The 25085-nt window shown below is 36.9% G+C and overlaps 2 protein-coding genes across 5 annotated transcripts in view; one reads left to right on the top strand and one right to left on the bottom strand.

The window, feature by feature from the left end:
* LOC111341014 (uncharacterized) lies at positions 1–23499 on the bottom strand. 2 transcript variants are annotated; one of them, XM_088727798.1, is made up of 13 exons: positions 23316–23499; positions 21246–21596; positions 9100–9354; positions 7336–7581; positions 6688–6806; positions 6531–6589; positions 6227–6417; positions 5249–5347; positions 4294–4338; positions 3558–3614; positions 2360–2410; positions 1426–1484; positions 1–976 (listed from the first exon to the last, which is right to left on the bottom strand). In XM_088727798.1, exons 1-13 carry the CDS (start codon positions 23377–23379, stop codon positions 860–862), a joined length of 1713 nt encoding a protein of 570 aa, XP_088583924.1. In that variant the 5' UTR covers positions 23380–23499; the 3' UTR covers positions 1–859. The 2 variants fall into 2 exon arrangements, with proteins under 2 accessions (XP_088583924.1, XP_022803692.2); XM_022947957.2 differs by having other exon boundaries at positions 1458–1484; positions 23316–23491.
* The window catches only part of LOC111340958 (uncharacterized), a 21738-nt gene continuing 18605 nt past the window's right edge, over positions 21953–25085 (top strand). For 2 of the 3 annotated variants that reach the window (XM_022947884.2, XM_088727716.1), the window contains exon 1: positions 23610–24160. In XM_022947884.2, the coding sequence (XP_022803619.2) occupies positions 24097–24160 (64 nt within the window). In that variant the 5' untranslated portion in view covers positions 23610–24096. Of the gene's footprint in view, positions 22037–23609; positions 24161–25085 lie in introns of those variants that run through there. The other variant, XM_022947907.2, reaches the window with a different exon arrangement.

Raw genomic sequence — 25085 nt, forward strand, 5'->3', positions numbered from 1 at the left:
TTCAGAGCTCTTCGATACTTTATTTTTACAAAAAAATTTAAATATGATATACTGCTTGACTGATATGATAAATATGAGAAACGACTGTAACATTGTCATCAGTATAGGAGTTACCGTGCAAACCTTTCAATGAAATTGAACGCCAAAAGAAAAAGAAATCAATTATGGGTTGTTTTTTTTTTACATTGACTTTCCCATAATTTCTTTTCATAAAATCTCATAAAATTACCATATGGGTTACATCTTTGCAAAAAAATAGACCAATTATCTCACATAGTGAGTATTGAGTAATTCTTCGATCGGCCGAAACTTGAATGACTTAAGTATCTGAGATGCTAATCGAAGGTGAATTATAATTAGATGAAACTATTCTAACCTGGCCTAAACCAAGCGCCCATTTCCTGATAATTTTTTTTATAAAAGCTATAAAAGACTATCTCCACAATTTTATAGTCCCTTTTCAAAACCTAGGGAACTTGGGAATTCTAGACTGCTATGCGAGGGCACACCTACTTCTATCTTGAATTTGTGCAACAGTTTTAAAATTCTCTCGATCTCTATCGTTCTAAGTTGGTCTATTTAGACATATACATTTATACTACACATGATAACATTTTAGCAATTACTAGGAGGCTTAGAAGATTACTACAGCTATTCCGGTCATTAGAAATCATAAAATCTCTGGTTTGTTGACTATTACTCCCACCTTGATGAAAAAGTGGAGTTATTAACTTAGGAATATAAAAAACATGGGAGATAAATGGAACAATTTGTTAATTAATATCTTCCATACATCAAATGCATTACCATTATTCAAAGAAAAGAGTTAATGATATTCCCACTTATTTTTATTTCATTCCTAGAAGCCTAGGCTATTGAAAATGTAATTCAACTGTTTCTTTAACGGCATCTCCTCCACTCGTCGTTCTTTCAAGGGTGTACGTGGCGCGTTTAGCATTTGCAAGGACGTTCGGATCTGCAAAGGGAAATAAAACAATTATTCATCATTTAGTCTCTTTCCCTTGCAGGGTAGGTTGTTTTTCTCTTCTTTAGAGAGCGTTCTGAAATATCTAAATCATAACTTAACCTGAGTTATGATTACAGATTCTGTTCCATACTGGTATTTTTATCGGCTTTCACCTACAATTATTGACCAGAAAATTTTGCTCTCGCCTTAATTCCACGAGCAAGTCCGCATTCGCTTTACTAAGTTCGTCGCACGAGTATTTTTTTCGAGACAATACCCGTCTTATTTTGGGTCTCAACATCTTCAAGTCCATGACTCACCCTACGTAATGTACTAAGAAATCTCACTTAAAGGACGCTAATGGCTGCCATAATTATAAGCTCAACTATAGCATTGTCGGCAAAAGTCCAAATTTGATATGAAGCACTCGCAACAGCAAACGAGTTGATAATACTTGCCATAAGTCTCAGATTTTCGTTTTCATACGTACCCATACTGTGCAGGATCCCCTTATTTCCTATATGAAGAACACAGATGATTTCAAGGAACTCAATGTTTTCTACGTTTTTGATAAAATACTTGTTTAGATTTTATGAATAAAAGTATTTTGACCGGTGGTTGAGATAACAAGTGACGAACTCCTCTCTGCTGGTTAATTCAACCTTAAGTAGTTCCATTACAAAGAAAACAGACGTTGAATAGGGAAATAAAAAGATCAACTCAAAATTTGCTTCACTCTTGGCTTGGTGAATAACAGCACCTATATGGAAGGATATGATATCGGACCTCATCGGAACTTTATCTTTCAAATGTAAATCTGCAAAGATCAATTTGTCCGATTGTTGGTGGCATTTCCTAGAATCTAAGACTTGAGGCGCATAGTACAAGGTCATTTTGAAAATAGAAACAAATCAGTTATTTGTAGTAGTAAAGCCTGCTTACGAGCCAAGTGGCCCATTGGGCCGGCGCTTAACTTCCGGGTTTCCGTGGCAAGAAGCGACTAGGAGCATTTCTACTCCCCCCTGCATGGAATGCTAGTCCATCACAGCATTAAATTGGCCGGTGCCCTTTTAATACTCCTGGGTGAAGAGAAGCACTGTGAGAGTAAATTGTGTTGCCTAAGAACACAACACAATGTCCCCGGCCAGGGCTCGAGTGCAGTAACTGTGAGGCCACCGCGCCTCCATGTTTTCATTCCACTACAACGTTAATATTTACCTTTTCAAAAGTATACATTCAACTGATAATGTAGTATTCAACTACAGTATCAAGTTTTCCTTCAAGGGCGAAAGTGAGTAATATTTTATTCAAAGGAGTGAAACAGGATCCGAAATACGCCGAGCAGTTGCCGATTGGAAATAAACTAATTAAATTTATATTGCCGATACTTACGACTGATCTGTAGACTTTTCTCATTTCCACTCAATGGTTTTTGTTCCATTTCTGGTTATGAATAAAATAATTAAAATATATTAGTTTTATTACTTATTTCCTTGCATTCCTCATCAAAGTTAGCCCAGAGCTAATTCACTTTGGAAAAATACTCGCATTGTTTTAATCATAAAAGTCCTATAGATTGTTAACTAAAGATACAAACAAAAGAACATTTCGGAAGAGCATAAGTCTAAAATCTGGTAAATGATTAACTCTTCGTTCGTTTGTAAATTTTTTCGTTTGTTGTATTTTTTTGTTTTTTGTTTTCGTTAGTTGAAAGTGAAATTTCGGACCAAGCGAGCCGGTAGGGACAGTACTGAACATAACAAAGGCTTATAAACATGCCGAGTCCCGTAACTGACATTGAATGTGGGTAGAGAAGTAAATCTTCCAAGAGAAGTCGAAATGGACAATCCGAGTTTTAAAGAATTCACGGTCGATTGAATTGTAATCTAACATACGGTGATAAAAATTACACACAGTTAACAATCGGATAGTATATATATATATATTGTCGTTTTCAAAAACAAAGCAAACAAAAAAAAATTATGAAGGACATAACCAAACTGGCATAACTGTGAAATTTCATACAAATCACTATGGTGTAAGACAGAGTGCGATCATGTCTAGGTCTATCTCAACTAGCTAGCTCATCTTGGTGATCTCAGGTCATCTCAAAGAAGCGACCTTAGAAATAAAATCATACGCCCTTCGAGTGAACAACTTAAAAGCTTTCTCCTTCCGATACGTTGAGCGGAAGGCCACATGCATCAGTCACTGCAGCCAAGTTTTAAGACGAGCCATCTTCATGTTTCTGTGAATTCGGCTGTCGTTCATTCATTAAGTATAAGCCTTGAGCAGTTTGTTTTCTAACAGTCGTGTGGAAAAACTTGCGTGTTTTTATGAGCCACATTTTGACCAGGAATTACTGAACAATTCATTGAACATTAAGACTAAAATACTTCAGGCAAGTGTTGAATTCGACTTGCTGAACCACGTCTCCCTACACTTCTTTCGTGTTGTAGGCGCTTCCTAAGTGCTTTACCACAGAAAAGAGGACAGCCAAGGCTTCTCTGTTTGTTAAATCAAAGGGGATGGAAGAAGGTCAGAAGATGTTGTAGACGTAACTAATTAAATCCATATCTTCAATACATACTGCAGATCTGTACACCTTCTTCAGTTCCAGTTAATGGTTTAGTTTCAGCTTCATCTTCTAGACATGCATAGAGGAATTCGATAGATTAGACTTATTAACTTTAGGCCGGCGACAATTTACCTACAAAACATATCTCGCTTTATTCCATTTGATAAAGTCATGGTCAACGTCATGGTTTTGTTTGTGATAAGCAGGATGCAAATTCTTTATTAATTGAGGGTAGCACACCATAGTATGACAAAGTCTGATAAACTATTGACCCTTTTACAAACAAATAAACATGCTAAAATCAAATCAAGCATTACAAAGGACTAAAAATATGTTACAAACTATGAAATAATTGTAGATAAACAGAAATAGACTCAGTACAAATTAAAGATAATTTTAACGAGGTTAATTTTCTCTCGTTACTTAATACCAGTACTTATTTCTCAAAAATCATTTGAAAAAAAAAAGTATTTTGACTGACGAAACTGTTCTTCCTGCTAAAATTGTAAATATGTGGAGATCAATCTGCTGCTTATTGATGATATAGCTTGTAATACTTGATGCACGTTAATCCTTTCAAAAAAATTTACTTCTTTATCTTTTTCTTCTCTAGATCTCACTTTCTTGGCATTTAAATGCCTAATTTTCTTTGGAGGTGGAAGTAGAGATAGATTTTATATAAAGGGGTGAAGCATGGTTAGAATATGTTGTCGACCTGACTAGTTAACTATAAATCTTCGACACATACCATTCAGCTGATCTCTTTCTCCATTTCCACGTGATGATGGTTTATCTTTCAAAGCGGTCCGAAGCAGGATAATTTGATGAAAAAAAGATTAGTACTTCTTTCTTAGTATTTTTCGTCAACATCTTTAATTTTTTTATTCATTCCTTTTTTCATGATAATAAAGTAACTACTAGCAAAAACTAACGATAAAAACCGACGTTTCGGTGTCATCATGACGCCATTGTCAAGGAGAAATAAAAAATGAAGTTTGTGGCAAGGTGTAACACTAAATTAGCATAAATATGTTACGAGCTAATTAAACAAATACTTTTGCGCGAATTGAATCGCTTTGCACGTTCAGAGTGGGTTTTAAGTCTCTGATGAAAAGCATTTCGTTCACCAAACAATCGAACTTGTTACTACACCTTTTCAGAATGCTAAAAAGTTTCAGTAGGTCTTTCGGGACTTCGCTGTGCCGTTCGTGGTAGTGTTTATATATTGAAGATGCCTTTCGTTTATGTCCATCCACGCGTGTGTGTAAGTGTCCGCGTAGTTCGATTGTTTGGTGAACGAAATGCTTTTCATCAGAGACTTAAAACCCACTCTGAACGTGCAAAGTGATTCAATTCGCGCAAAAGTATTTGTTTAATTAGCTCGTAACATATTTATGCTAATTTAGTGTGACACCTTGCCACAAACTTCATTTTTTATTTCTCCTTGACAATGGCGTCATGATGACACCGAAACGTCGGTTTTTATCGTTAGTTTTTGCTAGTCTTTGCATTTCTAAATCTTTATTAATAAAGTAACTAGTTCATGATCATGAACTCTAATAGTAATAATAATAATAATAATAATAATAATAATAATAATCTTTATTTAACGTGGATAGGAACACTTAGCTGAAGCTAGTTTACATGTTTTCCACAAACAGTTTACAGGTTTTCCACTTGTATCTGTTAGTTGGCATACTTACCTTTTTTCCATCGTCTCCAACAAACCCAGAAAGCAAAGGCAATGAACAAAAGAAACAACAAAGATCCCGACAAAGAACCGACTAATATCCATGTGGACCCTGACGAAATAAACATTTGCTGATCAGTCGCAAATTTTAAAGCAAAGTGTATGACATCGTATTAATTCTGTTTCTTTTTTCCTGAGGCAGAAGTAAATATTTGCTGTATATGATGTTGTATTAAAATATTTTTTCCCTGCGGCAGAAGGAAACATTTACTGTATATGACGTATGAATTTTACTTTTTTCTTAGCAGAAATATACATTTTCTTACCAGTCGTAAATTTCAAAGCAAAAATTATGACATCATATTAATTTTGTTGTTTTCTGAGGCAGAAAACTCTATGAACGTACATATGTTGGTGGTACCAGTCTAATATGAGATATTCAATGCAGTTTTAACGATGAACTCAAACATTTTAAGGTTGGGGTCTACTGGAAATTTTATTCCCGACTAATGTATTCGAAGTACATTTAATTTCCTTTGCAGCAGCACTGGCCTTTCCCTTAGACTTTGTCTAAATTTAGGAACAGCGCCTTTTTATGATCAATGGTTCTAATGTTGTAGATTTTAGCCATCTTACATTACAGATTCTTTGCACAAGACGGGAGGGGTGAACTTATTTCAAAACAAAACTCTCGTTAACTGATATGCCATCTCGGGTCACGGGCTGGCCACGACTTCTTATCATTGCAAATTCTCTACTGAATTTAGAGTGAAATTTGCCTAGAAAAACTGGCGCTTTCTCGTTACATTTGATTGCAACTAAAAATTAAAGGGGAACGGTTTATTTTGATTGTCTATTCCGCAAGGATTTAGCTTAATTGCCTTGACTGATCGGGCCCAGACCCGGCCATATGCGGTAAGTGATTAGGTATGTTGCCGTTCAAACCACACGCACGTCTTCGTAGAGTCTTCAAAGAATAGTAGTCAGATACCTGAGGAGGATACCCTCGGCGAACTTGTTGCTGAAATAATGGCATCTTGAGGTGCCATGATCGACAGTGGATCTATTGTGAATTTTCCGAGTTTTCTGTCCAGCGCGGCGTGTTTCAGGGCAGAAAAAATGTTGTCGTTGCGTACTGTTCGTTCGAATCTTAAATTGAAAATTACAACCACGCTGCCTCTTCTGTTAAAACAAAGAAAACAAGACATAAATTGAAAAGAAAATACTTCCACACTAAAAGTTATATCATAGGGTTCTACTTTTGCAAACTTTGAAAAAAAAACTGAGTCACTCACTCAAAACGTAGGATTTCAACGCTTTTGAAGTTCTTATCAGTTCTGAAAAAATCTCCAATCTGGGAAAAAAAAACTATTTTTCAATACGGATTTGTGATCTTTAAAAGGTATGTATGATATGCCATTCTTTCGCATAGCGATAAACATGAAAACTTACCACTTCAATAACGCGCTTTGAGAGGTGCTGGTATCTTCTGCTCTCTTCGTACATGAGACTTGTGTCAAATTCCTCATTAGTGATTGTCATCTTTACATTTATCACATTACTGGCTCTTTCTAATATGAAAAAAAAAAATAGCTGTTACTGCTCTAGGCAAATGCAAATAGTAGAAAGAGAAAACAAAACAACAAAACCGGAAAAAATAAAGCAGAAATTAAGGGGAATGCAATGTTGTTATGGTAACCTTATAAGTAATAGTCGCAACATGTATATTTATATAATATATATATATATATATAATTGAACATATCCCAGAATCACCCTGAAAGAAACAAACTAAAATGTGTGGAAGTTAGGATCCATCGAGGATATGGAATTTATGGAGTATATAGTTATCATAACCACAATTTCTGTCTGCGGCGCGTGATTACTTAGAAATAAAATTGTCCATATTTGCCCTTAAGCTATCAAATTTCTTTCGGCTAAGTGGTAAATAAAAATAACTGAAGTACGAAGCAACAAAAGTATTTTTCGATGCTGTCGGTTGGTTTCCTTACATTTATTTTGGCGACCCTCAGTAAAAGTAATCAGACTAACTATACACTGCTGCAATAATTAATTTCCTCAGATAGCAGTACTACTAACCCGCAACATCAAGATATGTACGAGCAGTGGCTGGAGAACCAATTCCATTTTGTGCTGTACATTTATACCATCCGTGGTCGTTGAATCTTGCGGAATCAAAATGAAGTTCACTACCACTCCCGACATTGTTTTTGTGAGTCCAAGATATGGTCGGTACCGGATTTCCCATCACTCGACAATAGAGGGTTACATTTTTACCCAACTGAACTGTCTGGTTGATAGATATATCCATTATCTGGGCAGGATCTGTTAAGAAGTAAAAGTTATAGACTTTCCTTTTCTATAGATGCGATAAGTGTTTTTAAGGAACTCAGTTGGTGATGCGGAATAGGCTGGACATCTTCAGTTTCTTTTACACTGAACTAATTTTACTTACAAATGAATAAAGGCTGATAGTTTCGAAAGAAACTGTTTGGGGCTGCGTCGGTGGGAGTAACGAAATAATTTGGATATATCAACAAAGTTGAAATGGTAAATTGGCCACCGTAATGATTACAAAAGCTGACGTTTCGAGCGTTAGCCCTTCGTCGGAGCGAATAGAGGAATTGTGGGTTGTGTGTGCTTTTAAAGGCAGAAAATGGAGCTACGTTATTGGTGGGTGCATGGCAACGAGAAAAACATGAATAAATTAGTGGAATGAAAAGCGTTCATTAATCCCTGTGGGATTTAGACTGCCGGTTTGAAAGATGAGCTTTTGTTCAAGATTTTTACGGCTTTCCGTGCCACCTAAGTGCAAGGAAAGACCGCAGATTGCCATATGTTGCTTAGAATGATTAGGAAAATTAAAATGTCTAGCGACTGGTTTCGATGTGTCCTTGTCATTCCTTTCCACGTCTCAAAGGTGTTCTCGGAATCGGTCACCTAGTCTTCTGCCTGTTTCGCCGATGTATATCTTTTTGCAATAAGTGCAAGTTATGCAATAGATTACATTAGCGGAGGTGCACGTGAAGTGATCCGTGATCTTAATGGATCGTTTAGGTCCCGATATTTTATCAGTGTTGTGAATGAAAGGACACGTTTGAAACGTGAGAGTGAATGGAATGCGGTCGGAATCTTCCTTCTGCGACGTTTGTAGTGCTGAATGTCGATCAATAAGTTGAGCGCGGTGGTAACCCGCTTGAACGACGGAAACAGGGTAACCACGTTTATCGAATAAACGTGATAAAATATCGGGACCTAAACGATCCATTATATCACTGATAAAATATCGGGACCTAAACGATCCATTAAGATCACGGATCACTTCACGTGCACCTCCGCTAATGTAATCTATTGCATAACTTGCACTTATTGCAAATAGATATACATCGGCGAAACAGGCAGAAGACTAGGTGACCGATTCCGAGAACACCTTCGAGACGTGGAAAGGAATGACAAGGACACATCGAAACCAGTCGCTAGACATTTTAATTTACCTAATCTTTCTAAGCAACATATGGCAATCTGCGGTCTTTCCTTGCACTTAGGTGGCACGGAAAGCCGTAAAAATCTTGAACAAAAGCTCATCTTTCAAACCGGCAGTCTAAATCCCACAGGGATCAATGAACGCTTTTCATTCCACTAATTTATTCATGTTTTTCTCGTTGCCATGCACCCACCAATAACGTAGCTCCATTTTCTGCCTTTAAAAGCACACACAACCCACAATTCCTCTATTCGCTCCGACGAAGGGCTAACGCTCGAAACGTCAGCTTTTGTAATCATTACGGTGGCCAATTTACCATTTCAACTTTGTTGATATATCCAAATTATAATTTTACTTACAGTTTACATCAACTTCGCAGAATTCTCTGCTGTTGTTTCCAATTCCGTTCCAAGCAAGGCACTCGTATCTACCAGAGCCGCTGCGTTTGATGTCTTCTATAAACAGTATTTCACGGTTTGAAAGTGTCTCTCTTGTATTCGCTCTGTTCCATACAACACTCGGCAACGGATTGCCGGTGAAATTACATACAAGTTTGACATTGTCACCTTCCGTGAGGGCACTGGGACATTGCACTGATGTTATACTTGGTGGGACTACAAAAGAGATTGTAATTAACACTTAGTTTTATCCTATTTATGATGGAATTTGTAAGTTTTACCGTTTGTTTAAAACCTTGAATAATGACTTTATATATGTAAAGTAGAATAGAAGAAAAAATAGAAGGAGGACTTTATCAGCTTTTCATATTGGCCTTCTGATTAGCGAGGGAAGTAATAAAGGAGCTAATTATAACGAGTAAAGGTTTAGTTAGAAGAAAAACGTCTAACTACGGCCTTTTTATTTGGACTAAAGTAGACAGGAAGAAGGAGAACGAGAAAGTAGAAAGAAACAAACAGAGTTCGATTGTAAATTCTGGTAATGTCCTCATATCGAGAACTCAAAGTTGATTTCTTCAGCCTTTAAATCGACTACAAAATTAAAAACGTCTCCGTAATTTTCTCTTCATCTGTCGAACTGATTGTCATCTGTAAGGAGCCTAATTAAACTCGTGTGTATTACGGAGCCGGTACAGACTGAGAAAACTTTGCAAATCTAAGAGAAAGTGAGAGCTACTAGATATATATTAGCCTTTTAACTCTTAGAAGTGATTGACATGAAACTTCTACTAATAATGATCCATACATTATCCAGCAAACAGGTAATGAGCATTCAGACTTATCAGATAGAAGTTGTCATCCTGATCTAACACCAGATTCTCGTAACTAATTAACGAGGTTATGTGTAGGAGCTAGAGGAGAGAATTAAAAATCAGATCTTGGCGCATGGTTGAAGGGTTAAACGGTTCCGTAAGTGATTCTAGCAAGCAAATTTAACGGCAAATGTGAAAATTGAAGACATAATTGCGACATACGAAAACTCTTAATGTCGGAAGTATGAATACAAATGCTACTTAGGCCCAGGTCTTGCTAGAGCTTTTTTCGTTCGTTAAAGTGAAAAATCTGTCGACAAGTAGCGTAAGATTAGTGCGTCCTTCAGTTTAAAAAACTTGCCAAATTATAGCAATCTTCACAGAACCCGACGTCCTTCCCCGGAAGCCACCTAATTTTGGTAAAAAAAAGAAAAAAAAAAAAAGAAACAATCATGCTTTTTTTAAACATTTAGCTGTCATGATATGCAAGACATTTCGGGATAAAATTTCATCTCGAAGAACATATGTTAGTCCGCTGGTCTAGTTTGCCTGACGATAGCGGGATTCTCCTCGTCCATCGGATCCGTTTTCCTTCGAAGGAAACGAATTTGAGCGCCTATTTTAATCAGATGTCTGTGACTCGTACTCCGGGTCCGGATATACTGGCAGCAGTTTAGAGAACATATGACTTCAACGAAAAATTCCTGCTCTGCTGTAAGTATTGAGGCCAGCACAAGTGTGAAAGCGTCAAACGAAGACCAAAAGATTTGCTGGAAAAAAAAAAAAAAGCATCGGTTCCTCCGTGGCAATTCACGCAAGATTTTTATAGGCGAAAAACAACAAGGGCTGACATTTAAAAGCGAGGCATTTTCTTGTCGTCCAAGGCGTTTTCCTATTTCAAGAGTTTTAAAGGAGAAAACTAATTTTGGAAAATTTTTAAGGGGTGAACAAAGTTTTTGGAAGGTTGTCCCGTAAAAGAAAAGCTGCAAGGAAAATGACGTCTCGAAGCGGCACAATAGGAAATCAACCATGCAAACGACTCAAGATCCGTTTTCCGCGGCAAAACTCAGCACATGTGCATAAGTTATTTAGCTCTGCCCATCACGTGGGCTTGAAGACGTAAAGCTGCGCTGGCAAAGAGTTTGCAACCAGCGTTTGAGAGGGAAACCAATAGCGATTAGGTTGCATTTGTAGATGAAAGCCTCATCGATTCTCGGTAATTTGCAGGTTTAATCAACGTACTTGTGAAGCATCAATACTTGTAGGTAAAGCTATTTCAAATGGAAGAACTCATCTTAGTTCAAGTTGGTGGTGAAAGGTGCGAGCGAGTCGGCAAAACGGGGAAGAGAGCGAGAAACGACATGAAAAAAATTGGCAAGATGAACGAGAAAGAGGAAATGAAAAGGCAACGAAGAAACGAAGAGCAACGTTAGAAGGAAAGACAAAGACCTCCAGAAATCAGACTGAAAAGAATCGAAGACAACAAAGAAGCGAAAGCGAAGTATGTATTGGAGCCGAGAAAGGTGAGAAGGTGAGTTGAGTCTTATCCAAGTTTTCTCCCATATAAAGACCCGGAAAAACTAAAAAGTTTTTAAAAGTCGTAGTTTGATAATAGCTTCACGTTAATAGATTAGTTGCTGTTTGAAGAAAGCAAAAGATTGATTGGCGTTACGTTTAGGTAAACATTATTTGGCGTTCGGACAGAGCTGAATAATAAAATGCTACGTCTGAGGCGAGGAGCTCTGTTTCGTCGAAGGCAATTTCTTATTTCCAAAGGTTTTAGGGGGAAAATTAATTTTTGAAACCTTTTTTGGGGTCTACCAAGTTTTTGGAGGTTTTTCTGTAAAAGAAAAGCGGTGAGGCAAACAACGCCTCGAAGCACCAGAATAGGAAATTAACTATGCGAACGACTCAAAATCCGCGTTTCCGCAGCAAAACCTAGCGCATGCATATATGTTATTCAGCTCTGTCTGGCGTTCGTTGTCTGAAAACCTTCGCGCCCGCGGGTCCGCCTGCGGTTCATTGCTTAAACAACATTTCTGACAGCTTGTACACTATTCTCCAAATCATTCCTTTTTTAATGTTTCATTCGGTCGTGGATTTAAAGGAAAATAAACTTACTTACGGATTATTTTTTTCGTCAAATCTGGACAAGCGTTTTCACCTAGAAAGTTTTCAAATAATAGCGAACGGAATAAGTAAGTCCCCATTATTTGCTCTTCTGTCAACCATCACATGGTTTACTTGTTATTCCTCTTTTAGAAAATCGCACTTTGGTCCAAGACGTGTGACTTTACCCTAAGAACGGAGGGAAGGACCTTTCCGAAAACTGAATTAAAAAAAAGAAATTGAGTTAACCCGCTAATTAGATTTTGAAAACATTGTCATGTGAGAACTTGTCAAACTTATGAGAAATTATGGACCGCTAAAATCTGACGCAAACGAACACGCGGGTTTCACGGATTTCTACTTTAAAAAGAGTGAACTGCATCGTTTGGACATGGCAATTTCTAATGGCTATGTTTTTGTGTCTTGTACTCGATTCGTTAAAACTACAGAAGATGGTTTGTGTCACAAAACATGGGGCCTGACTTTCTCTCCCTCCTACATCTCGAGTGAAAACTACTCGATATTTGGGTTATGATGAACGTGCTTGCGATGCGAACAAAGAGTCTCTGAAATTGACAGTTATCGCATTTTGCAAAAAGCGTTTGTGCTGTGATCGCATATTGAAAGGAATTGAGACCTTAGAATGTGCTCACAAGAGCCACATAGTAAGCGTAATAATTGTTGTTTACAGTTCTCCAATTCAAGAACAGTTTTGCACATTGTCATTTGACAATTCATGAATCCTCTTTAATGTAAGCCACCAATTATTTTGTGTTGAATTCATTAAGTTACACCTCGGAATTTCATAAATGACCTTGAACGATAAATTCCGTAAATTCGTATTGGCACCATAGATAATTCAGCACATTTCCAGCAACTATTTTCTCACGTTATCAAGTTACAATGCAGGAAGCGTGTTCATAACCTGCTTGGATATTTTCTGCTGAATTCATTTTTTTATACTCTCGCAATTTCATAAATGATGATGAAGGTAAATCTAGTTTCCAGATGGGATTTGAACTCACGACCTTCCGTTATCTGGTCGGATGCTCTAACCACTGAGCTACAGGAGACTCTATGTGTAGCCGCGTGCTGCGGTTCCAGTCAATACCCACTAATTGACCCTTGCTCACCATAGAGTCTCCTGTAGCTCAGTGGTTAGAGCATCCGACTAGATCGCGGAGGGTCGTGGGTTCAAATCCCATCTGGAAACTCGATTTTTCTCCTATATCAAAAATTGTTTATTTCATCTTTACACGATGATGAAGGTAGTTATGAAAATGAGGACCCCGAAATAAAAAAAAAGGACCCCACTGTGTGTGTGACGGTTAAAGCGCAGGTTAAAGATAACAAAATACAAAATAACAGACGGGAAAATCAAGATAACTGAAAAATTTGTGTTTTAATCATTATTGTGGCCTTAGCATCAGAAAGTCTTACTATTCTACCTTTTGAGTTTACGCACACAAGGCATCAAAATAAATTTCACGCTTCCCTTTGGTTTCTGGTGTCTGCAAATGGGTCTTGGGTAATAGGTCTTTGTATTGTAATACATACATACATACATACATACATACATAAACTCTATTTACCTCGAATTTAAGAATAGCTGAAAGCTAATGGTTCTTTGTCTTCGTAGGGGAGTCTTTGTTTTCGTGGAGGTCTTTGGTCTTCGTTTTTAGGGTCTTTGTATTCACTTAATATATTTGCTTCACAAAAATAATCAAATCAGTACAGTTATCAGATGTTATGTTCTCTCTACCACCTGCACTTTAACCGTCACCCAATACATCTACTGAGCCACAATTTCTGGGTGCACTCCTTTCTGTCAGTTAATACAAAATAACAGACTACAAAATCAAGAGAACCGAAAAAGTTGTTGTTGTTGTTGTTTTTTTGGTCTTCGTTTTCGCAATGGGTCTTCATTTTCGAAGGGGATCTTAGGTCTTTCTTTTCGGGGTCTTCATGTTCATAAATACTTGATCATGAATGATAAATTCGTATTCTGTAACTTAAATGAATAAATGAAGCACATTTCAAACTTTTCATATGATTTTAAAAACCATGTTACATTAAAATTTGACTTGCTAATTGTTGTAATCTGTTTTGTGTTGATTATGTGGTAGCCCCAAAAGCCACTCGTGACTCTGAACGTACTCAACTTAATATAATTGATATACCGGTACGGGGCAAGAAGGAGGTAATGTTTTTCGGGTAAAATTGCTCATTACAGTTGCACCCAGACTACATATTATGTAAACAATTGCACAAATAATGCACATTATAGCGGTATTCAAAAGAATCTACATGTAGGTAATATGCTTCTGCTTCATTTTATTGTCAGTTGTGTTTATTTTTAAATGTAACAGTTTTATGTTTCATATCCTCCCTAAAATGCTTGCAAATAATGAAGTTTACGTTTTAATTCACTCATGAGAAGGTAAAACTAAATTAAAGTGTTGCAGGGCTCTCTTTTCTCGAGTGAAATCAAGTTAGCAGGTACTTTCAGTAAACCACTTAATGTTGTATCAGTCTCCTGAATCTAAAATAAGATTGCTCTGGTTTGTGTTTACAGAGACTCTTTTTATCTCTGAGCCAGTCATTGATTAAAATCTTAGTGAAAAGATTCGCAGTGTTATATCTGTAATACTAACGGTAGTTTTAACAAATTCCATCTTTAAGTTTTTGGTTTTTACTGTTTGTAAATTTGTAAATGGCATTGCTTCTCATTAGGCTTTTAAAGACCTATTGCACATTTCTATTTTTAAAACCTTAATTATGAGGTCAATTGAGTTTCGATGGTAGCGAAGTTCATTTCATACAAGAACACTTTACTAGAGTATAATACTGCACCTATTTATGTGCTGTTTTTTTAAAACAAATGTTGTTCTTTGAAAGCCGAAGTACAGAAGTTTTCAAAGCTGCCAGAGATGAATTCTTTACATCCTCTCATTAAATTCTCATCACAAACAACACGGGTTAATTTGACTCCAATTTCAAGCTGTTGATTGAATGGAGACTGAGTGGATAGTTAATTATCAGCCCTGAAAGAATGCTCAAAATCATATCTGTGCACGTAACATGAAGCAAATTTGCTATCATGCCTTAATGTTTGAAATGCTTCACTCGTGCATGTCAGTTCTGTATACTTGATTACACATTGTTTGGTATATCTGTTCTCTGTTAAACTTTGTAGCCTAAAAAGCTACTTATTAAACTTCAAACTTTGTGTACACAAGGCTCCCATTGGGCACTTGCACTTACCACAGTGATACATTCAAGGAAAACTCTACATGACTTTTTATAAAACAGATAACATTATGTCTTTTAGAACTGTACACATATTGTTTGCTCCTCGCATTTCTTGGTCACAATAGTTAAGACTGCTAGGAGAGCAAGCAAACAAACAAATGAACAGAGGACAATGAAATAAGTTGAAACTATAAACTTTACCATTTGATAACAAAAAGATCATTAAAATAAAATGATGAACCTAAAGGAAAACTTGAATTGTGCTAGCAAATTTTCCCCAGTGCCTTTCGTGTTTTTGACCAAACAAAATTTAATCAGTTGTAGGGTTTGCATACAATGAGGCAAATAATGAGTGTGGTACTGGCTCTTCTCACATGTCAGCTGGTGAAAGGTAGAGACTAAAATTAGATTTCCATTAAAAAACGATATTACACATCAGGTAAAAGAAAACCACACTTAAGCTGCTATGTTGATCATGATTTTGAAGAGATTTCATATTGGTTTTGTGATTGGTTTGTGATCATTAGAATGATAGAGGCAGGAGAAACACATGGGTGTTTTTCCTATTTAACAGCAGGTCCATTCAATTTTGGACTCTACAGTACAAACAAAGGTGCTTATAGATTAGATTTATTCATATCTTATCTATTAATATGGCTTGTGTACATGTACTGGAAAGATAATTGAAACTATAGCTTTGCAGATGTTTTTCACGCAAAAAGGAGTGTTTCATTACTTTATTTCTTCCAGTCTTCGACATAATTTGCTTTAATTATGAATCACAATTAAGTGAAGCAGGTAAAAAAAAACAAAAACGTGCGATTCAGTTACTTATTTGAATGTGCAAGTAAAGTGAACATTTGATGTTTTCACATTTAACAGAATGATCCAGCTGAAGGGGACCTAATACTCATGGTCTTAAAATAAGTAAGGAGAATTTGCTACCTTTCTATAATCAAGAAATGGATAGATATTCTAGTCTTCTCGGATAAGGACGAATAAACCGTAGGCCCCGTCTCCTGCAGGGTTAGGGGTAGGAGACGTTAATTTCCCACGCACGAGATTACTGTGTTGTGGATGTCCTCTCCTGGGGTGGGATGGGTGGGAATTAGCCCTGAAAAGCACCCATGGGGAGTGGTCAACTAATGCATGTATGTATGTACCTGTAAAAGTAGTAACATAGGTGACTAATTGAGAAACTTGAACACTTGGTAATTATTGTCATATTATCTTTGCTTGTAATTCAGATAATTGCAGTTTGCTGAGGTTATTGAAATATCAGTCCCAATACAGAAATGTACTTTTCACATGACTTCTACAGCCATATACTTTGAAATAACTGAAAAAAATGTCTTCTAGTTTGGTGGAACTACTGTAATTACAATGGCACCCAGACCCTCAAATTAAGAATTTCCTGTAGGCGTGAATGTATTGGAGAAGTTATGGTCAAAATTGGCCCTACTTTTGCATGCATGCATAAGGTTTAAGGATTTTAATGTATATCTTTCAGCTTTCAGCTTTCAGACCTGAAACTTTGTATGAATTGTAACTGTCTACCATATCAAATTTTATTCTTTGTACCTTAAGCCCATAGAAGTTGTAGCACCCAAATCTGTAACTTAACCTCCTTCATTTAGAATTATGTGAATTGTGTCTCAAGATTTCGTTGCAGTGCATGGTGTTCTTACAAATACTGATACCCAAACTAAACATTGATATGTTAGGGAATTGGTTTCAGGATATTTGACTTTTAAAGGTTAGGAATCTGGAAGAGTAAGGATCCCCCTTCAAATTGGACTGAAATTAATGAGCACCTCCCCTTCCCCGACCCTTTTAACGCATGTTTTTACCTGTCTCCTCCCCTTTAAATAATTAGGTTAAGAGTACCTTTGTAATATTTTTGGGCAGAAATTTAAATCAATTAGTATTCACGTAATATGTAGGGCTAGAATGTTAAAAAATTAAAACAAAAGAGTTGTGCCGACCATACACTAGTTTATCTTTCTCTGTATACTTACTCATATAACATAGTAATTATTAATATTATTAGTCTCATTCACTGTCGATTTCCACTGAGCTTATGGAAAGATGATAACCTCCTTTTTGTTAAATGAAGAAAGGAGAGCCTGCTCTCTTACAGTGGATAATTCTCTTGTGCCTAAGCAAATTACAATTTTTAAAGCATTCTCTGAAAATTAAAATCTGATGGCAGACCCACGGGTTGCGGTAAGCAACCAATTCTTGCCCATTACCCATTACATTCTTGAAAATGGAGACAATCTCCCCTGTATGGACGTGGTTTAATGTGTATGGGAAGGTTATAGTTCCAGGTAGGCCATCATTTATAGTTAGTTGTAAAAATGTACCGATGAAGTCATCACCAGAGAGCTTGACTCAATTCTACCTGAAGGAGTAACCTAGCAAAACTGAATAAATAGAAACTTGAGATTTATTTGTTCTCTTTTGGAGATGTGAATCAAAGTTAAGCAGTCATGGCAGGCATAAACTGCAGACTTATAAGAAATCTGCAAGAATATGTGTGTTTCAACAGTAAAACTTAGATTTTAGGTTCTTTGAATGACTTTACGACGTGCCTGTTATGGGTTCATGTAAGTGTTGTAAAAAAGTTGTGCCCATTTTTTTTTTGTTGGCTCACATTTCTTTTTCGAAGAATCTTGTTCATTGGGCCTACACCGAATTCTAATTTTTTAACCTAATTTATTATTCTTTTGAATATTCATAGATCTCCCAGAACCAGTTACCAAGAGGTCTCTTTAAACTTAATATGATTACATGAAATCTTGCAGATGCATGGCTCATCACTTTTTCTCCTGACCCTTTTAACAGTTTATTATGTGTATATGGTTGCAAAAGTATATTCAAATGAAGGTTTTGAGCACAGCCTATGCATCAAATTTGTGTATATCGAAGGGGATTAGCTATGCACAAATGTTACACTATGCTTTGCGTAACATAATCTTGTATCCTTCCCAAACCAATTTATAAGAATACCAATGACTTACCTGGCACAAGTGTGGCTTTTTTACAATGATATTTTCCAGGCTTAAAAAAAAAAACCCTTCTCTAAATCTGCTGGCCTGCTAAAATCCTCAGTCCCCTGCCCTAAGAGCCTAGCCTCATAAAAAAGTCAGCAACAGGAGCTAGAAGATCAATTACACAAACAGCCAAACCTATTGAGACATACACCCTCCTCAATCCTGATAGCTTATCTGAATATGGCATTTCAGAGATGGTGTATATGCCACAAATTTTCTGTTTCACGATGGTGTTTACAAGTTGTCGAAGATGATTGGGTTGAAATATGTAAAAAATATCTGTCATCTGGATTGTTACACCATAAGAGGAAAAATGGAAGACAAAACTGTATAACCTGAGTTTTTGCATAGGTTGGTCAATTTTAAGAAGACCCAAGCCTTTTCAAGTAGTTTGATGACAATTTCGTCATGGTGAACTGTTTAGTCTTAGTAACTGAAAAAATAAATCCTTTCTTTGAGATCAATAAGATTTCATGTTGTGTTTCATGTGAAAATGGTGCCAGAACTCTACCTATTAAACTAATATACATGCGAATGTGAGAGACTACCGTTAAAAAAAATTCAAGCTCTTTAAAGAGGCCAATAACAACATAGACTGAAGTTTACAACTGAGGATAAAACTTGACTTCTTAAGAATTGTAATTTCTGTAATTTGCAAATGAACTCCAGTAATGTTTTCTACACATGTAGGCCTATACAAATTAATGTCTTCATTGTCGAATCCCAAGTCTCTCTTCATCATTAAGTTTGAAATATGATATTCCTGTTTTCGTTTGTCTTCGATAAATCAAACTTTCGCAGCGAAGTGAAGAAAAAGATACTAAATAGATTTCGTAATTCAGTAGCTAGAGTTGCTAAGATCATGGAGAGTTGCCCGATCAAGACACTGACATTGCATGCAGTTACAGCAGAGGTTTCCAAATTAAAGAACAGAAAATCTCACAAAGAGGCCTTGTATTTCCAGCTAAATGACGATGAAACGCGAATAGTAGTAAGATGAGTTTGAAAAAAAACAGGATCAACCTTGAGTTAAGATGTGACTTTCTTTTTAACTTTCTACGCTTACCAGAGGAGATAAGCACGTTAGAGAAAAATTGGTGAAGCAAGCAGTCATACCTGGCGACATCAAGAAAAGATATAAGAGAAGCTCTTACAAATCCGGCGTATTATTTCATTAACTCACTATTCTCACGTGTACACCCTTCGATGAACCGGTGATAAATGTATCTTAACTCGAAGTCGTTTACCGTCGTTTCTTTCAATTTTTACTCATTTTATCAAAGCGAAATTATCCTTCACACTCAGTAGAAAATAATTTCAACTGATACTGACATCATGCACTACATCTGATGGAGAATACATTCCCTATCCTCCAAATATATTCCTTAAAAACATCAGGAACATGAAGTTATTCAGCTGCTTAGTGACCATTTAGCAAGTTCCCCCCCGAACTGGCCCTAAATCCCCTGAAGAACCTCTTTGATAGGCAGTGCTAAGAATGTTTTTAAATAAAAATGAAGGCTAGAAAATAAACTAGCTGGAACTCCCCCGTAAGTCTTGGCTAAATCTATATATTAGCTTGATGCGACCATTGCCAAAATTTTTGGTTTGCCCCTGTGTGACCTGGATCTAAGGCACTTTTTCATTGAAATGATGTCGTTATGTCCATATATTAGTCCATAGAGCGTAGAGCATAACAAAAGTTGATATAGGCTCGTTTCACATTGATCTCTAGATGATTTGGGAGCTCAAAACTCGTCAAAAATGTTCTATAATGATAACAATTATGATAATTATCATATCATAGTGACAACAATTTATGAATTGATCATAATTAGAATATTTGCAGTTTTTTAACTCTCCACGCCGGACATTGCGGTCCTCATGTCGTCTACCACCTCATACATGTACACCAAATCACACCCCATATGATAATTTATTCACCCAGGTGATGCTGAGCTAAATTTACTTTTGGCTAGAGCAAACGCTAATATCCCGCGCGATGGCAAGGAGGTAAAACAAGTACTAGTCTTAATAATGTAATCTCGATAACAAAAGTATAAATTCTATAGCGTGGACTTTTCATTTAGCTTCGGTATTAAAGCGAATCGAAGCACATATCAAGTGATTCAAATCTGGCCGTATTGACGGCCGGAAGAAGCAATTAAAACTTACGCCTTAAAGTTGTAACGCAACGGTCTCTATTTACTGTGTTTTCTCATACTTAAATAAATCAGTCAGTGACCCTCTATGGTTCGTGTTGTATATCGGTTCGTAAAAAATCGAAACGACTGACAAAAGTGTTGATTTTGCGACTCACGATGCTCAGAATGAACTCTAAAGAGCAGTTGGTAGATGAAATTTCGCGGAGAGATTAATTACAATTTTTTTTCTTGCATTAATTCCCAATTTCGCGTGTCCAAGGTGAAGAATCGTTTGAGAAAACTAAAGTAAATCCCGTGCTGTTTTCGGTGTTTTCGGTCTCAGTTCAGTTTAAGTTCATAAAGAAGTTAAAGGATGCAGATGACTTTGGAAATAAGTTTAAGGCCGATGAAGATTCCGACAGACATCATCATAAGCGTGACTGTCACGCCAACTTTAGGTGCACACACGAACTCTGATTCTATATTTTTGCTATTCTTGTTGTCCGTAGTTTAGTTGTATACAAACGGCTGAAAGCAGACAGTGAAGCGTTTTTGAATTTTTTTTTTTCCATTTGCTCAAAATGTCAAAGTTGAAGTCTCTTCGAATCATAGTTAGTGGAGGGGGACTAACTATGTTCGAATCGAACCATTATTTACAATCGCTTGACATGCTTCAAAGCTAAGTATTCAAGATTAAGTAGTTAATTCAGTTAAGCACAATTTGGTTTACTTACATAGGACTCTGATGTTCACATCGTTGTTGATTCTATCCAGATCCTGGTTTGCTATCTGAAAACGATATCTGGCACTGTCGTATCGTTGCACAGCAACAAGTGTAACCAAAGCTTGATAATTTGAAATGTTGAAAATAAATCGATCTCGAAAGGCAGAATCGACATTGACAGAGCCGTTAGACGATGACTTGAGGGCTATTAGCTGCTTCTCTGATTGGTCATCACCCATTAGCAAAAACTTGGCAAATGTCAGTGAGCCGCCGGTGTTGAACCTCCAGTGCAGATCAAGATTCTCGTTTTCGATAACAGAGGTTGGATTTGAGGGCGAGGAAGTCCATGTAGGCCGCAGTTCTAAGGAAAGTGAAATGATGCAAGTTAGGCCAAATCAAAGTAATCATAATATTGAGAAAGCATTATACGGTTTATTTTATCAGAAGGACAAATGTACGCTCCACTTTGATAGCACGTGAAATTACGGTCATGTTAAAACGCAGACTGCAGACCGTTCACACTGTGCAGACTCTTTTTTTTTTTTTTGTATTTTTTTAGTTTTTTCAATTTTTTAATCCCGATTTTCACCTTTTCCTTACTCGTTTGGTAATATTGGAACAGTGTCCAGTTTTTGGACACCAAATAGCTTAGTTTCACGAGGTTATTTCGAGCTCAGGTTACCTAGCAACAATTTAGACGAAATCCCAAGTCTCAATGTTATCGCGCACGTGGTGAGATGGAGATCAATCGACGAGGGAAGGTTGTATTAGAGTTTGCCCTTGTGTTGAGATGAATTTCAGGTTTGTCATATACTTTTGTTAACTATTTATTTCTGTATTGAAGACAGAAGCCAGTGACTAATTTAGAGTTGAGAAATGGGCTGCGTGGACGAAGCAAATAATTTTCAGGATCTTCGCAACACGACCCAAAGAGCTTTATAGTAAATAAGGTGCTGCAGGCTAAAATCGACTTTTACTCGGAAATAAGATCGTGCCCATACACTTGCACGCCATTTTTCTGATAGGACATTGCCATAAAGGGGAAACACTGATTAATACATTTTGTGGAAGCTCCTCTAACAAGGACTTTTCATCAAAAATTAATAATAAATGTAGTAAAACTAAAGAAAGCGTAACCCTAACGCATTGAAACGTGACCAGTCATCCTAAGTTTAAAGAATAGTTCAATAACTAGGTAGTAGAGGGGACTGACCAGTCCCCTCTACTAACTATGGTTAATGTAAAGCAGAAATATGATTTTTGTAGCATGCAAAAATATGCAAAGTGTACAGAGCAGGATTTACGTGGGTAATTGGGGTAGAACAAGGCATTATGCTTACGTTCGAATTAAGGTGTTTACTAGAAAGGAAACTATATGCCTTCCCTCGTATATCTAATTGCGTAAAAACTAGCCACTGATATGTATATAAGCATTTTGATTTAGCAAATAAAGTTAGATGTAATCAGGACTAGAGTGTGAGGCAGTCAGACTCTTCGTTCAGGACCCAAAAACCGGCCAAGTATAGAGTAAAAAAAGCAGTCGGCGCTTATGTGTTGGCCACGAAACCTTCCCTGTTGTAACAATAGGTAAATATATATATATATATATATATATATATATATATATATATATATATATATAATCATGGCTGTACTGTATCGAAGGGTGAAGTAGTAAGTAACCAAAAATTCCTCCGTCTCCACGGTCTGCACAGTCTGCACAGTCTCCATGGTCTGCAGTCTGCGTTTTAACATGACCGGTTGAAATTAAGATTAGCGAGTTAACGCCGCATCATGATCAGGCTATGTGGCGAACAACACTCGCCTGGTTACTATTGTCAAGGGGCAAACAGTGAATTACATCTGTGCAGTCAAATTAAGTCTGGTCAAATAATGGCCGAGTAGAAGGAGACAGCATAATTTTAAAACAGTCCTTTATGATGCCGGGATGAGGTCGATGAAGCCTATTTAATAATTAATTTGACGGAGCTCAGACAAATCCTCTGGTGGAGCTGTAAAACTATGCTGTAGTAAGGAGGTAAATTACAATCTTTACACAAATAGTCGCCACCAAACTTGCCTGCTTTTTCCGAAATTATGCATATCCAGAAAAGTAGTGTAGCAAACTCAAGGAAGCATCCCATGATTGCCTTTTTCTGTCCCTGGATGAACAAAATGTTGAATAGATACCGACAGTAATGAAGTCGCTTGGGTGTTTTTGAGATTCAATAGTCTATTATATAGCTATGCACTTAGTTGCCAAGCCTTTGAATAAGAGTAAGGCAAGCGTGACCTTGTTATGATACAGATGTCGCTGCCTTTTAAATATAAATTACTTTGTCATCATGCTAAATAGATACTGGTCTCTATCACAACAAGGTCACCTCCAGCCTCACTCAAAGTCCACAACTCATTTGGTGCGTAGGCAGGGCGGAAAGGAGAAAAATGGAAAAGGAAACTAATGATACACGTAGGAGTCGCAAATTCCTCTGGTTATACCGCTGCTGACAAAGCAGGCTTTACTTTGAGATCTGCAGAGATCTAGTTCTATACTTTCGTGAGAAATTTCAACCAAGACTTCCTTATTCCTTGAGGCATGTTCTCTGGTAATCGGTCACTAGTTAATGCAGTCTGCTTGTTTACAAGTCAGTGTCTTGGAGTTAGAAATTGAAATATCACATTCTGGGAAATACACCAAAATATATTATCGCTAGTAATCGGATAGTTATTAACGCAATCCGCTTGTTTACAAATCAGTGTCTCGAAGCCAGAAACTGAAAGGTCAACTGGGAAATATACCAAAGTGTGTTAGTACTGTCATTAGAAGTTCGTTTTGCAGGCCATTTTTTATATATCATTTCATGACATCTCCCATGGATGGAATTCAGATCGTTGTCATCGTGATGCTCATTCCAGCTCTAACAGGTAAGCAATCAAGACAAAGCAGCGTTCCAACAGAAATTGTTGAGCTACGATTTCCTATCAATAAGATCGTTAAACTTTGTTCCTGATGTTAAAATGTTTAATTGTATTCTAATTAGCATGAAATTGGAAAGATCTTTTCATTGGAAATAAACCTAAAATCGTGGCTATTCTCAATAACTGATCGCTTGGTGAAATGCTTAGAAGAACCAAACATTTCACAGTGAAACTGGTCTATTACTCGAAAACGCAGGTCTGAATGACCTGGATTCACACGAGTAGAAAGCGAAGCCGGAAACGCCATGATCATTATATCAGCAAAAGCCGGAAATCTGAACTTTTCATTTTAACTTTATTTAGCTAAATCCAAAAAAAAAAAAAATAAGTTACTTAAAACCTCTTGCAAATCACTGTTTGACATATACAACACTGAAGCTGGAAATTCAGTATTTTATGAAGACAGGGGAAATGATATATCGAGTAGTTTCTTGTCACTAAATTCAGTTTCCACATTCTTTCAAAGATAGTTTGTGTTAGTCTGTATCGAAATTGTCCAAGACAAAACCCGTCTTCATTGTAGATCGAGCAGTTTCGGTTTTGACCTTTTATCGAAAATGAATCAATTGAACTTACTAAGGCTGACTGAAAATGTTGTCGGGTCGCAATGCTTGGGGAAGCTAGTTTCACAGCCCATCACACTTGTGGAAAGACACCAATTACTCTCAACCAGTCCTTTTCAGGCTTCTTTAATCTCTATTCTCTAATACAGTCCTAATTACAGCACATTTATTTCACTCTTCCGTCTTTAACCACTCTGACTTTGATCGACTGATCGACTCTGTTTCACTCTTATGTATTTCGGGGAACTCTAATCAACTTCCTCTACCTCTGATCGATTACTCTTTTGTACGCGCTGGAGATACAGAAC

The sequence above is a fragment of the Stylophora pistillata genome, chromosome 7 (assembly GCF_964205215.1).
Source record: "Stylophora pistillata chromosome 7, jaStyPist1.2, whole genome shotgun sequence".
Lineage (NCBI taxonomy): Eukaryota > Metazoa > Cnidaria > Anthozoa > Scleractinia > Pocilloporidae > Stylophora > Stylophora pistillata.

Bases quoted from the DNA above. Each gene is read 5' to 3' on its own strand.
- LOC111341014 (XM_088727798.1), bottom strand. From the start codon at position 23,379: ATGGGATGCTTCCTTGAGTTTGCTACACTACTTTTCTGGATATGCATA. The intron at 9,355-21,245 runs GTAAGTAAACCA...TCTCTTTTGTAG, and splicing joins TGTGAACATCAGAGTCCTAT to TCCCACCAAGTATAACATCA. The intron at 5,348-6,226 runs GTATCTGACTAC...TTATTTCGTCAG, and splicing joins GCCGAGGGTATCCTCCTCAG to GGTCCACATGGATATTAGTC.